The sequence below is a fragment of the Thalia democratica genome, chromosome 5, assembly GCF_965202585.1.
Source record: "Thalia democratica chromosome 5, ktThaDemo2.hap1.1, whole genome shotgun sequence".
NCBI lineage: Eukaryota > Metazoa > Chordata > Thaliacea > Salpida > Salpidae > Thalia > Thalia democratica.
Window position 1 is genome coordinate 61,068,437 of NC_139169.1, and position 15,766 is coordinate 61,084,202.

Here is a 15,766-nt window from a genome sequence, read left to right on the forward strand (position 1 = left end):
AATACACTTTTTAAATTTTCTTTTCGTTATCTTATATGTTGTTACAAATGTTAGAACAATTTTTTGATTAATGCAATTAAATATAGTAAACTCTTAATGTTTACTTATAAATTTTATATAAAAAAAAGTTTTAAAATTTTGCAGCTATGACTATGCTACTTTATAACAACTTTTTTCATTTCAAGTAAATCTATAGCTATTGAAAGTTGTGGAGTGCTTAAAGATTTATAAAACCATTTAACGTGGAAAGTTCTTTATTTCTTGCCAACATAGTTAGTTTATAAAACTAGTTTAAATTAACCAGGTATTATACAAGAACAACAGTACAATATAAAATATTTATATTATTTACCTGTAATAAAAAACTAAAACCGGTTTAATTATTAAAAAATTGACCAAGTTATATTCTCGAGTTCCTCAAGCTGTTCTATCTTGCGTTTTTTTTTTTCAGTTTCTACAGCAAACAAAGAGATTATTTCTGTTATAAATATAAAACTTTATATTGTAGAGGTGCAACCTATTACTACTTTAATCTGCGTTTAGTTTCAAACATTTTCCATAGATTAGCAACATGATAATTGAAAACATACTTTATACTTATGATTGACAATCTTTAAAGTTTTTTTAATGTAATAGCTCATAGGGATGTATTTTCACAACCCTTTATAACATACTAAATTCCTGGGCCTTAAATCATATTGATCAGTTTTGTATTTAAGAAAAAACTAACGTAATTGAACGTGCATGTTGGCATCCCATAGCTTGAATTTTTTAATTTTTACAAACTAATTTCTCTTAAAGTCTTAGTAAAAACACGATAATATTCAAAAAGAAATATTTTTCAAACTTTATAGTTGTTAAAAAATTAAACTCAATAAAATTAGTTTGTTCATTTTAATATTAATTTATAGTAGATTTTTTTTCTTATAAATATACCATTTATTAGTTTGATTATTAAAAAAATTAATTAAAAGATTATTTTAGAATATTTTTAATCATTTTAGTTCAAAAACAAGTGTCTAACAGACTTTCAAATATTATTATAACAAGTACTTTAGCTGTATGTTCATCACAAGCTTTAAATAAATCCATGACTCACAAAATACCACATTAACGTTTTATTATGTATAGTTAGAGCCAAATAGTAAAAACAAATCAATTCTTGTAACAAAAAATAGGTTATAGTAAAAAGGCATGCCTCAAAAAACATTAGATGTCCAAGTTCCTTTAAAGCGCTGTAAAAAAATACATAACGGGTCTAAAGACGTAAAATGGCAAACATTATATCAATTTGGTTAAAATAATCGTTTAATAGTGCCATATAGAAAAATAATCAAAGTACGCCCCACTGTAGAAAATCCGCTTAAAGAAATATATACCATGCCAGTGTAAATGAAAGTATTCGAACGAAAAAGAGAAAGTTTATTTTCTATCTAAAAAATAATAATATAAATATAAGTATAAGTAATTAAAAAATCAAATTTTTAAGTCTACTAATAAAAACTTAATAACTGAAATGTATCTATTTAACTTAAATATCTGGCTTTTTAATGTGAGAGACTTAGTGCGAAAATTAAACAGAGAGAAATGAAACAATGTAACTTAACAAAAACATTTTTTATATAAAAACAACATAGTAGGCGCAGCGAAACACACTGACACAGTATGCTTTTGAAAGAAAAAGATAAAATTCAAAATAAAAAGAAGTCGACTCAGTTGTGGATTTTAATTGGTTTTTCCTGGTAGAGGAAACGGGCGCTCCTGCTGGACTTTTTGTTCATGTGGTCCAGTCCGATCCACGCTTTGGTACAAAGCTTCGTGTCCTGTTAAGATTTTTAAATAAATCAAATTTGGAGTCAGAAAAGTAACTTCACTAGCTTCGGTTGGTTTGTTCAAATTAAGTCTTGTGCTTTTGTAATTTTACTCTTATATAATAAAACGGTAACTATGTTTAAAACTATAAAACAATGTCATTATCAAATAAAAATAATGAGTTTTGTTAGACTAACAGAGCTAGAGAAAAGCGTAGGAGACATGAACTCTTTCAAATTTATTTGTATTGTATCATCAATGTCATCAGGTACGTACTTCACCTTAAATATTTTTTTGTTAAATAAAAACTCAAACTTAAATGTTTAATGTTTAGTTTAAAATAAATTAACTAAATGTTGTAACAAGATTATGTTTTATACATCAAGATCTGTTTTACATAACATTATTATTGTTTAAAATCTCAATTTTAACTAGTTACTTACAAGTATAAAGTTAACAACATATAATAAAAGTTAAACTTTGAACTTCAAAACACTTTTTATTCCAACCTGTCCGTTGAATATGACGGCCACCTTGTACTTGTCGAAAGTTTCCTGCGAAATTTCCAAGTAACTCTGTATCCTGTCCCTGATGTGGGCGAACGACTCTCCGGTCTTCACTTTCACCAGGGTGGGTATGCCGTGCGTGTTGTATATTTCCTTGTGAAAATGAACGCACCCGATCAGCGCCTCGTCCTCGTTTAACTGAAACAAAAATGTGTTGCTTTGAAAAATGAATTTTCCAGTTTGTAACAATTTTTTTTAGTAGAACTTCAATGTTCACTTGAAACTCAGAAGTTCTGAGTTGTCCAGCAATTTGCATATTGGCGAAAAATTCAAATAAAAGTTTTAATTGAAATTTTAACAAACTGTAGTACTATAAAAAAAGTAAAATCAAGTTTTCAAATCAAATTTCCTCGTTTAATTTGGAAACAACAAATGATTTACATCATCATAATATATACTAAAAATAACTAACTTTAAAGATAGTGACAGTTTATCTTTTTTAAACACACTTGACTTATAATATTGTTAGTCTGTTCTTTAGTTTGCAGTAAAACTTATTGTAAATTAGTTTAGAAGACAAAATTATAAGTAGGAAAAGGCACTTGGTAGGTAGAGTTCTTTAATTGTAGACTCGTAAATCAACTACGAAACTATACATTTTGTATTAATGATCAAAACTAAAAAAAAAAAATAATATTGTTTAACTAAATTTCAAAGCAGTCAAAGCTAACCTTTAATTGGCTGTCCGGAATAACTTCTAATCTGAAGGTCTTGGTAGCATTTGTGTATGAAAGTAGTTCTTCAATTGTCTTTTCAGGCGAAACAATTGACTGTATTTTATTGCCAACTACTTCCATTAATCTCATTTGCTTGTCTTCTGGAATGTTGATCTGAAATATTTTAATAATATTGCTTGAAAAAAATAACTGGTCAACTCGTTTTTTTTAAACAACTGCTGAACTTAAATAATTTGAAGTGCGGTATTAAAATTTTAGTTGGTTGGAAAACGCTACAAAACTTTTGTAAAACAAACATTCAAGTTAAATACAAACACACTTTTTTTCTGCACTCTTCAAACAGTTCTTGCACTTTGCAGTTTTTGTTGGGGTAGAGGACCATGTCCTCTTCCTTGTTGGGGAGTTCAACGTACTGGCACGGGAACGCCTTCTTCGTTTCGAACTCCTCGACCTTCATGGTGAGCTGCTGGTAGTACAGCCTTCTGTTCGTCTGCTTGCGAGCGCCGTACAACTGATAAATGTTAGAAGTTCATTTCTTGTTTACGTATGAATTAGACTGAAAATAATGTATTAAGTTTTTGTTTTTTGTACGCGGAGTTAACATTGTATTTGTGAGAAAAAGTAACACCTAAGTGTAAAAAGTATAACACAATATATTTAGATTTTAAACCTATATTTTTAATGCTTATATAAATTTAATGAATACATTCGCTGTATAAGCTCAAACTCTATATGACTGTTCTATAACATGGCTTGAAATGTTATTTTGAAAGAATCTATTTTAAAAAGCAAAATTTTGGATCTTTTTTTCAAAGTAAAATTAGACTGATACAGTAGATCATTAAACAATTTGTTTTTTATAAAGCGAAATAAAATCCTTTAATCAAGCAAAGCATAAAAAGCAGCGAACCTGAAGAAGGTCTTTGACTTGGCCGTCGAAATTGGACCTGATGACTGCGCCGACCATGTCTCTGACGGACTGGACCTTGAAAAACTGCAGCATCATCGGGTCCGTGTCCAGCCTCTCAGCCACTTTCTCCGCCATCTGAGAGAAAAATAATGTTGTGATTGTATTTTCAAATATTTGTTATTTGGCGGTTTAATTGTGTTTTTCGGGCGCAAATTTTTAAATCTAAATTTAACTTTAATAGATTACTACGAGCATAACTGAATTTAAAGCAAAATATAAAAATTTAGCTTTGTTGTAACAAAATAACATATATAGTAGTTGTATAACATTAAAGTTGAAGTATAAATAAAAAGTAAAAGAAACAATTGAAATTTTCTATAAACAATTAACAAAAAATCTAATTACAATGGATGGCTAACAAAAACAAAATATTATTTCTTTGTTGAAATAAAAGACTAAGGAAAAAGTTTGTGCTTTTAACAACAAAAACAAAGCTTAATTTCAACATATGACTGTGCTCTATATAAAACTTAGTTTTTTAACTTATCTTTATTAAAAAAAAATATTAAAAAAACTTGAAAAAATTACTTGTAAAAACAAATTATTAAAAAAATAATGTTTTTACTTTAAAGCTTTTAACAAAAAAACTTTAAAATCAATACAAGTAAACTTACTTTCTTGTTCTTTATTAAAAAGTAATTTATTAAACAAGTCACTACCATTTCACAAAAAACTGTTGATTTACTCAAAAAAAAACTCAACCAACCTGATTGTAGTTCCAGTTCCTGTTCAGCGACACCAGGAACCCCGAATCGGCCGGGTCGTTCTTGTCACACATGAGCACATCGACCCGGTAGTAAATGTCCAAAAAGTACTGAGAAGCGTCCGGCTTGTCCTCGCACTCGGGCTGGAACACGATGATGTTGCCGTCCATGAGCTTGTCCATGACCTCGCCCATCTGCCGCCCCTTCTCCTTCATCTGGCGCACCTCGGCCGACGATATTTCCTCGTACACCTGCAGCGGGGTGTCGTCGGGCAGGCCTCCGCGCTTCCGCAGCAAAACCTCCATTTCGCCGACCTTTGTTGACTTTTTTGTCAATAGAATATAAACAAATCTATTGATTAAGAATTTCTCGCAATATATTTAATTCAAGCAAATACGCTCTCTTTGTGAACTCAGGTTTTTTGTGAAAAAACAAGGAAAAAATATTTGATAGTTTTGGACATGGTTTTAAGTAAATTTAATCTTAAAAATTTCAAGTTGATGTTGCATTTCAACTTGTAGTGATCATGAGTGATACTTTGCCAACAAATAAATTCACCTTCATAACAATTGGTACTCAAAATTAATAGTTTTAGAACAAAAAAAATTGTGAGTTTAAGCTTTTTTATGGGAGGAAATGATGAACTTTGCCATGCGTTTCAAGTTTTATATGAAATTATCAAAAAGTCAAGGTTTCCGAATTAGACTATAATTATTATTACTGATTTATTTAATGCTAACTACGTCTTATTACAAATTTTTCAACTTAAATGGTGTAACTATAGATGAAAAATTTGTTAGCTACTAATCAGTAATGTTTTTTTTTAAATACAACGTATATTTTTAAAAGAACATCTTCTAATAATTAAAAAATTTTGTGCTTTTAAATATCCAATATGTTTTAAACTTAAAAACCTATTACAAAAATCTTTGTTGAAGAAAAAAAGTACTGTGAAAACAAGTCCAATTGCTCTTTTTTTTAAGTTATATCGAATGGAATTTCAGTAAATTAAGTTAGCAACGTCACTATAACTCAATTTACCAATAAAAAATGAAGGTATAAATTATGTATTATTCATAACATTCATTACGGTATAGGATTTATGTAACAACATGTTTTGTTCGGCATTGCAATTAAATCCTACACATAATGAAAAATAATTTTGTATCAAACACTTATGAAACTCTTTTAAGTTGTGTGATTTAGTTATGTTATACATGTCAAAACAAAAACTGAGCTAAATATTTTTTCAAGTAAATTAAGACTTTAGTTATTTTCTAAATATTTGGATACATAGCTTTTGATAAAATTTAAACAAGCTCTTTACATTTCAGTAAATTGAGCAGTCTTTTTTAATTAAGACAAATAACTATAAAAGTTTTTTGATATAATTAAACATAATTTTAATTAATTCAAATGTTTACTTATTTCTGACAGTCAAACAAAACATTTCATAGCACTTAATGTTTTTGTGAACAAAAACAAATCAACTCACGGTGGGCCCGTCGATGGGAATGGTGAGGTGGCCGCAGTACGAGATGGTCTGGGTGCGGGGGTTGAACATTTTCAGGAACAACAAGATGTCTCCCTGCTTGTCGAACGACGGAAGCTGAGTGGTTGCGGCGTCGGGCAAGGCGAACTCGAGCCACACGTGCCACGGGTTCTCGTTCTCGGCCAGCTCGATCAGCGGCTTGTTCGACGCCGACTGTTGGTTTGGTGATGGTTTACGTGAGATGTGGAGATTTTAAAGTAAACTCATCAATTAGCATAATCAGTTGTGACACGTTATAATGAAATGATAAAAAGAAATGATATAAAGTTTATATTTTGATATAAAAATGTATGTATATATGTAGTCACTTGCTGCTCAACTTTGTATGTTGAACCTAGATTTAAAGTGCAAATATATACAACACTTTTTTGTCATTTACTGTTTTCACGCCTATAGTTAACAAAAGCTTAAAGTTGAAGTAAACTAAATTTGACAAACTGAGGGTATTGTTTTAATTATAATGACTATCTATAAATACACAAAAACTTTTAAAACAGTTTAAATTAAAATAGATCAACATAAAAACATAAAATCAAAATTAAAAAAAAAGTAGCTTTATTTAATATATAATACCCGATAGCAGAAATAAAAAACTATTAACTAATTTCCAAACCCAAGATATTTTGAAAGGTAATAAGTTTAATTGCAGGCAAATTTAAATTGTTGCAAATTACTCACTTGGTCATCGTAAATGTATAATCTTTGTATTTAAATTTTAAACTATGGTAATATCAATAACAAATGTTACCACTTTTTATTTAACAATTTACGAAAAATTATTGATATACTACATTAAGATTAAATATAATAATAATTTAAGCTAAACATCAATGCATATTTTATATGTATATAACTTGCATTGTTTACAAACAATGAGCTTAAACTTATCCAAAGACTAAGTACAGTAAACACTTTTTGACTAGACATAAACAAAAACATTTAAATTCTTAGTAAGTTTTAATTTATATTTTACGGATTACAACAAATACCAACAGTTATAGGCTTACATAAAACTTGTAAAATTAAGAGTTTAAAACGAATCTAAGCCTTAATTATTTTAAAACAATGACAAAAACTTTTCTAAAATCTTTTTCACATTACTATTGGTATATTATAACACAAAATTACAAAAACCTCTGGAATTTCGAGCAGAGTGGGCCTCCACGTGTTGTTGGGCCGCTGCGAGAAGAGCCACAATCTGAACTGGTTGGTCGGATACCCGTAAGCTTTCGAAATGGCCACCATCAGGTCGGTGTACGAAGCAGTTTTCAATATTTTCACGTGCCTGGAAAATTGTTGGTTGAATGATAGCTACTTTTTTGCATGTTTGATATAAACTATAAGCTTTTAAGTTTTGGTTTGTCTTAATTTTAAATTTTTCTGTAATATATACTTGTTCAAGTCATAATTCTTTTTTAATACTGAAATTTATAGGGGAAGTATTAACTGTAATGAAATTATTAAAAAACATTAATATAAATATAAGGAAGTCATACAGATTTTGGAAGATCAAATTATAATTTTTGAATGTCTAAACCAGGGGTCGGCAGGTCAAAAAGGCACGTTTTTTTATGTGCTTTAAAAAAAATATTTAAAAACAATTTTTTTGAACAAAAAATATTAGGCGATATAATATCTTTTAAATATAACACTAAAATTTTATTTTTTGTGTTTTTGTATATTAAACAAGTTGAATAAAAATTTTAATGTGGCCCGCGGGCCGCATTTTGCCGACCCCTGGTCTAAACTTATATAAATCTTGGTCCACACAATACTAAAAATAAAAACTATTCAAACAAACAAGTGACTTCAAGAATTAGTAGTATTTTTATAATTAACAGCTAAAACTTTTACACAAAATTTATTACAAAATAAGTACTATAAAATACTTAATACGTTAAGCACTTTCAATATTGTATATTAGGTAATTTTTCAACTTGTAATATCTATTTTTATAACTCACCTGGTTAAATGGCACCTTTCAAACTCGAACAAGTCTTCACCCTGATGCCCGCAAAACAAATCTTCAGTTATGATGTTCACCGACATGTAAAAGTGAGCTTCTTGCCTGAAATAAAACATTAAAATTATCAAGTTTGGTTTTGAGGAAATTGTTTTATACTTTAATGAATTCCAGATTACAATATAACATTAAAATTTATTTTTAAATATTTAAATACTCATTTATAACAAATATAAAAATTATGTTTTCCATTTAAAAGATTATTTAAGCCAACATTAGTTAAGGCCATACCAGGTTTAGGCCACTCAGAAAATATCAACTTCAAAGAATTTATATAGCAGTTTTAATTTCGAATTAAATGACAACTCATTTTTATTTTAATCAAGAAAAAAAGTCTTAATAAATTAAGGGCATAGGGGTATCCACCTTGATTTTTACAAGTTGATCTTATTTTATAGAGTTTTATTTGAGCTATCAGACATTTTTAACCGCTTTAAAAAACTCAAAGTAATTTTTGAGATATGAGAGATCAAAGTTAGTGACCTCAATAGGTTCCTTATAAAAAACGCAAACTAAAAACGCGAAAAAAGACCATTTCACTAAAAACCTATCTCCTCCTTCTTTTTTTTAACAATCTTCTTCAAATTTTCACAGAAAGTGTACTATTAAATTTTAAAAATATTGAAAGCAGGAATTTTTTCAATTTCCGAAAATAAAGTTTTTATTAAAAAAAAACTACCTATTTTTTTTGTTTTTTTATCTAAAATTTTCCTTTTTAATTTTTTTTTAAATTCCAACATTCAAAGTCTTTTAAAATATAAAAGGAACATTTTCTGAAAGTTTGAGGTCTCTAGCTTAAAAATGAAGGAGAAGATGGATTTTTAGTGATTTTTTAACTTTCTACGAAAATTGAACCGAAAAACTTGCGGTCCATACGTTTGTATCGGAAACGTTTTATAAAAATTACAATATCTCAAAAGTTAAATAAGATTTTTTTATTCTATAACAACTGACTTGTATTTTGTACTTCAAGCTTTCATATAAGATCCAATGTTATTTTAAGTAAAAAAAAATGTCGGACCCCCTTATGCCCTTAAACGCTTATTTATAGTAAAACCTATTTTTTATGATTTGTTTTTAAAATTTAGTAGATGTTAATTTTTATTTATAAGATGTACTATTTTCTTAGTGACTTTTATATTATATAAACGGAAGTAAATTTGTAAATTTTTTGATAGAATAATAAAAGTCCATAGATTTTTGGTATATTGTAATTTAAATTGTTAGTTAAAATTATTGCAAGTACTTTTTTTAAATAAAGTATTACACTAATGAAAATTTGACAACCAACATAAGGCTTTTTATACATCGTTTTTAATATTTCAATCACCATATATAATATAGCTTTTATTATATAATCATCAGCCTTTATAAATAATTAAGAAACAATGAAAAAAAAGTTTAATTATATTTTAATAAACTTAAGTTTTTCAAAACTATTCAATATAAATCTAAAACCTAGCCATACACAACAAAAGTTACAAATATTTGAAACACATAGATTCTATTCACAAAATATTGAAATACCTTTCTTTGCGACGGAAGGCTTCAAGTTTCTTCTCTTCAGTTAACCTGGTCATGAGTTGCTCAGGTATATCGCTGTCAGTGACCGGGCACAACACATCTTCCAGCTGGTTTTTGTGCACATACACCAACATGTAGCTATATAAATTTTAAAATGAACAATCTTTAATTTATAGCTTTTTAGAGTATATGTATTTGTTATTATCAAGAACAGACTTGACTTTATAAAACAAAAAGTTGTACAACTAAATATAAAAATTATCATTCAAACTACAATAGAACTTTCAATATCACATACTTAATTACAATTTTAAAAGCGTGAGAAAAGATACAAAATAATTAAAACAACATAGTCTTGAAATAAAATTGCTACTTCTAACATCTAATTTATTAAATAAAAATTCAAACCAAGCAGATGTAAACAAGATTTAGTTGAATTAAAAATCATGAAGGATATTTTATACTTAAAACGGATTTGAGAAAGCTCTAAAAGTTAACTAGCTTACAAAGTTATTTAAAAGTTTTATTTAGAAATAAGTCGTAAGACACAACATGCAGAAACTAATAACACACTTATCATCCGTTTTATCTTAATAATCAAACCAACGCATTTGTTGAGCTTCTTCCAACAAACGATTCGTCGCCTGTGCCTCCGAAGCTTCCCACGAAAGCTTCCTTCTTGGAACACTTGGACACGACGTCGTCGTCGAACTTGAACCATTTTCCGTCGCCTTTCGGGTTGAGGAACGCGACGTAGTGGCCACCGTGGTTGTCTCCGCTGAAATAAAAATCATTAGATTTTGTCACAATGCCGGTTAACATACTAGTTTTACGAATAAGTAATTATCAAAGTTCGTATTTTACTTTAAAATAAAATTTAGTTTTATTACTAATCAGAAACTGGTCAGATTTACTAAAAAAAGATCTTTACGAACCTCAGTACCTTTAACAATATAATTTTAATTAAAACTAAAGATCAAATTCATGATGAAACAAATACAATGTAGGCAGCAGAGTTAAGTCACAAGCAATAAAACATATCGTTGATTTTATAATGAAAAAGCAATTAACTGCTATTTTGCATAAGTAATTTTTCAGGAAAAAGACACTGTGAGCCATAAAATTTAATTTGGCAGGTCTCAGTTTGCCAACACCTGCCTTGAAAATTAAAAAAATCAAGATTGCTTAGTTGTACCAAATTAATTTGTTTTATAATAAATTGTTATACTGATGGTAGTAGTTCATAGTTAACGTTTTACAGGGTTTTCACGTTATGCAGCCTATATCAGTCTAATTTTAAAAGTTAACAGAAAGTTACAGTAAGGCTTTGAATGTTTTGTTATCAACATTATAGAAACTAAAAATTAGTTTAATCTTTATAATTTTAATTATACTGTCTTTTATTATGTTTATGTTAAGAAATTAAAACAATTTTCTACAAGAATCTAACAGGGTTGTCAAAGATCAAGCTGAAAAAAAATTCCTGACTTTTTTAAATCAAATTCTTAACAAATTCAAAAACACATAACAAAAATCTTGAAAATTTTCAATTCAATCCAAATATTCAATTAGACCCTGAAAAAAAGATTATTGCAAAAGCTATACTTTTCAGAAAACAATATAAGCAAAATGCAGTTTTTAGTGATGATAAACTTTCTTATAAGAGCATGTTTATATCAAATATCTTGAATTCTTTATTTAAAAATTCACATTTGTTCCTGAGTTTTTTTTTTCCTGACTTTGTAGCAACACTGATCTAATGTTGATAAAACCCTCACATATTGAAAATTTTAACCCCAACAATATATATTTTCGTATTCTTATAAGACTTCATAAAGTTTCAAGTTTTTAATCATTCTCTTTAACTTCATTATACTCCAAAACTATTTTAGAGACACAATTCAGGAACTCTAAAGTTAGAATGTAGAAAAGTTACAACAAAGGCTAAAAAAGTCTAATTTGTGGTTATAAAATCTTCTTTAGATAAATTTTATAAAAAGAACAGCTTAAAGGATTCAAAATACACATAACATAATTATTTTTTCTTGATAAATTTATAAGACATTAATAACTTGGGAAGTGCTGCTTAATAAATTAAATATATTTAAGCATTAAAATATTATTTAAAACTTTTTAATTTATATTTTTTAGTGTTGACTACTTTTGTAGTATTTTGACTATAAAAATTTTTGTTATAATTTTTTATAACAGATTACTAAATTTTTGTTTTCATTTTATCTTTTAACATTTTTTATCATCACAGCAATTAATTAAAATTATGACAATTGTTCTAGTAAAACTTTGTTATACAAATTGTGTCATAATTTTTATAAGTTATTAAGAATAATTTTTGAAATCCAATTATCTAATCTAGCAAAAATGGTAGACAATTATTTTATAATGTAAGTAATAATGTAAATTTCTTGAGTTTAACAAAGAATGAAAAGAAAGTAGCAAACAGTCAATAAAAATAATTTTAAAATAAAGGTCATTTAAAAAAATCTTTAAGATGATCATTCACAAAAAGGAGGGGAACTAGTAAATTTAAAAGTAGTTATAAAGATGCTATAAAGCAAAACCTAAACATTTATCTTATAATTTACAATAGAATTTTTAAACCATACTTTTTTATGAATAAACAAAAGAATACTCAACATACAAGACCTTTATTTTTCCATGTTTGTCCTACTTTAAAGACTTAATTCATCTTAATTATCCATATTTTTTACACGATAACAAAACTCAACGTAGATTTTGAGATATTTAAAAACAAAAACTTTTAGGTTTAGAATTTTAAAGAAAATTATTTCAATTTCAAAATAATTGACAATGTTTCAGTTTTAGTAATTATTTTGAAAATAGTATGATTTCAAACTAGTATCCATTAATAACTTGCTTTAGTATTTATCATAATGAGTAGTACCAAGTCAACACTCTTTAAAGTTTAAAATAATAATATTTAAGTTAGTTTTTATTAGTAAATTTTTTTTATAATCCTACTATCTACTTTACCTTAGTACTCTCTATGCATTAACATATTTCTAGAACTTTAAGCAAGATTTACATTATGTGATTATATTTACAACGCTACTAGAAAACTACTTTTTTATAGTGAGTAAATTTGAGTTAAAATTATAGTACATGAAAATAAGTTTTTCAAGCGCTAATATTATACTCAAAATGCTTTAAAGGAGTATACAACAGTATAAATAAAATTACTTTGGATGTTTAAACTATTCAAAGAGATTGTTTTATTGATTCTTAAAAAACTAACATATGTATGAAAAATACATAAAATAATACCTTAAGTAAATACTATAACTTCCTTTTCAATAGTATAATACAAAGATTGTCAAAAATACCTGTGCACTAAAATTGCATGAAGAGTGTACAAAGCTGGCTCATTTGGATCTGGAGTTTCCAAAAACTCGTCAAGGTTTAATTCTTCTGGAAACTCAAATCTATCATTGATTTTTCCATACATGTCTGTATCTGGATCATATTGAAACCTCAGCAGCAGTAGATGGAGGACTGGAGGAAACTTTTTGAATATGATACCCTTTTCAGCATCTTGCATGCCATAATCACCAGCATCAAACTTATTTTCTCCATCAAGAATATCAGGCTTTACGTAAGTCCTGAATGACTCAATAACATCTTTTTGTCCTTTTACTACAAGTGGAACATCTAAAAATGACTCTTCACGAGTAGAAATGTAATCCACATTTTTGCATCTTACATAAGATTTAGTTTTTCCTTCTAAAAGCTTATTTACCATGCCATCTACACTGGTTCCTTTCATTTTGTGATCTACATTATCGAGTAGTACTCTGGACAACTCTTGTACGTCATGTTGCATGAATGAATCTAATGTTTCCCAGCCAAAAGACTTTGTTAACTTTTTAGTTCCCACTGGTTTATCATTGTATTGAAGCTCATAAAAGACTCTTTGAAGAGCAAGTGAGACACTTTTTGATGAGTCATCATTTTCAGTAGGTAGCTGATATACAGCTTTTCTGAACTTATTAGTGAAAAACAATGTTTGAAGCAAACTGTTCATGTAGCAGGTTGCTCCTTGGTTTTTAAGGCCAATATGACCAGTAAGCTTTCTACTGTCCCAAGCAAGGCCATGGGGAGCATCAGCAAAAACATGAACTTCAAAAGTTACTTTTTTATCTGAAGATATGTAACCCTTTTCAGGGTTGGTAACATCATTCCAAGACATAAATGTGCTAAAGCCCCAATCATTTTCTTTACAATAGAAAATGTGATCAATTTTCTTTTCTATCATTTCCACACCTTCCTTGGCAGGTAAAATACGAAGTTCTGCAGAACCATGACAAGACCATGAAGTGGACTCATTTTCAGCATTACATTGTAAAAAATATCCAAGGTTTTTAGTTCGATTGTCGTGACCTGGCCTTGGCATTACCAAGATTTTCCAGGGTAGCCCTCTTACATAAGTAGAAGGGCTGGTGACTGACTCGGACAGCTTGTGAAAATCAGGTACTGTAAACTTAAATGTAGCTTCAGACCTGTAATAACCAAACTCATCGTCTGTCATATCCTCCATTTTTGACTCTTCAACAGCGGTTGAGCTGTTTCCATTGGTCACTGTCAGGTCTGAAGGGTTGTTTGGTGGCTCTTCGGTTTCCATTTTAATCTCGCTTTCGTTAGTTTCATCAACCATTGGAGTGATTGGAGAGTCTTGAGCTGTTTTGTTGTCTTCCATATGATTGTCTTTACTTAATGATGAGTTTTGATCAGAAACTTTTCCGCCTCTTTGAGTATTAGAAGTTTTAGAGTGTTTAGTATTAATATGCCCAATGGCTGCAGTAAATGTTAATAAAATTTAAATACTCATAAAATCATCTGCAAAATTGAACAATATTTCTTAAATAATTACTTAAACATATCTAGACTTTAATCAAAAAGCCACAATAAATTAGCTTCAAGAGTTTAATTATAACTATTATGAATACAAACCCTAGTAAAAACAGTTTATATTGTACTTCAATAAAATATAAGGGAATGAAAAAATATACATATACTTGCACAATTAAATTGTAAAACTTGACTATTGAAAAAATAATTTTCGCACCAATTAGTAAGAGACAAACACAAAACCACTTTTTAAAATGAGACATAATTGAAAACACAAAAAAAACAAATTAAAAATAATGTTTTCAATTTTTAGGGAATTTTATTAACTAAAAAGTTGATTAAATTTAATAATGTAACTATAGGTGTAACAAAATTAGAGTTTTAATATTTATTTTTTAACTAGGAAAAAAATGCCTCTGAAATATTTGAAAATAAGTTAAGTTAACTTCTTCCCAAATAACACGTTACCTTTTACAACATATTTTAGTTAGCAAACTAATTGTTCGCTTTACTCTTGCTTAAAATTAAGTTTAAATTTTAGTCTTAAAAATAAAACTAATAAAATAAAGCAATCTTATGCTTTTCTTTATCATTATCAAAATATTTAGCTGTTGTAAATAATAGAGCTAAACTTTTATAATTATGTTTAGTACTTGTATCAGTAATACTTATTTTAGTAAACAGATATTCTATATATTCAAAATTATCATCAAACTTTTATTTCCTTTAAAATATTATTTTATTTCCTCAATAAGCTCATAAGTATACAGTAACCTCTCGCCTATTTACGCACATTGTGTCCACAGAAAAAGTGCGTAGAGATACAAGAGGTTGTAAAGAAACAAGAGGTACCAAATATACTTACTATAATGGCTGTTTTTTGATATTGCTTCTAGTTTAAAGCAGACTGGGGACTTTCCCACTTTTAACAATATTTATTTATAAATTAACAAAAGACTAAACTAAACATATATTAAAAAAAGGAGTTAAATTTATATAAATTAATATAACTTGTAAAAAATTTTTACTAGTTTTAATAATAAGTATATTTTAT

At 28.0% G+C, this 15,766-nt stretch overlaps 1 protein-coding gene across 1 annotated transcript; it reads right to left on the minus strand.

Moving 5' to 3' along the window:
- Positions 1-1,103: 1,103 nt before the first annotated feature.
- Positions 1,104-14,696, minus strand: LOC145837059 (ubiquitin carboxyl-terminal hydrolase 7-like). The gene is made up of 13 exons (XM_082944825.1): positions 13,191-14,696; positions 10,436-10,606; positions 9,832-9,966; positions 8,245-8,349; positions 7,416-7,566; positions 6,225-6,434; positions 4,732-5,043; positions 3,966-4,100; positions 3,375-3,566; positions 3,050-3,208; positions 2,322-2,516; positions 2,010-2,093; positions 1,104-1,823 (listed from the first exon to the last, which is right to left on the minus strand). Exons 1-13 carry the CDS (start codon positions 14,558-14,560, stop codon positions 1,713-1,715), a joined length of 3,330 nt encoding a protein of 1,109 aa, XP_082800951.1. The 5' UTR covers positions 14,561-14,696; the 3' UTR covers positions 1,104-1,712.
- Between the last annotated feature and the right edge of the window lie 1,070 nt (positions 14,697-15,766).

Coding starts and splice junctions, on each gene's coding strand:
- LOC145837059 (XM_082944825.1), bottom strand. CDS start 14,560: ATGGAAGACAACAAAACAGCTCAAGACTCTCCAATCACTCCAATGGTT. Junction 7,567..8,244: donor GAAAGGTGCCATTTAACCAG/GTGAGTTATAAA, acceptor ACAATTTTCCAG/GCACGTGAAAATATTGAAAA. Junction 5,044..6,224: donor TTCCCATCGACGGGCCCACC/GTGAGTTGATTT, acceptor AAGTCAACAAAG/GTCGGCGAAATGGAGGTTTT.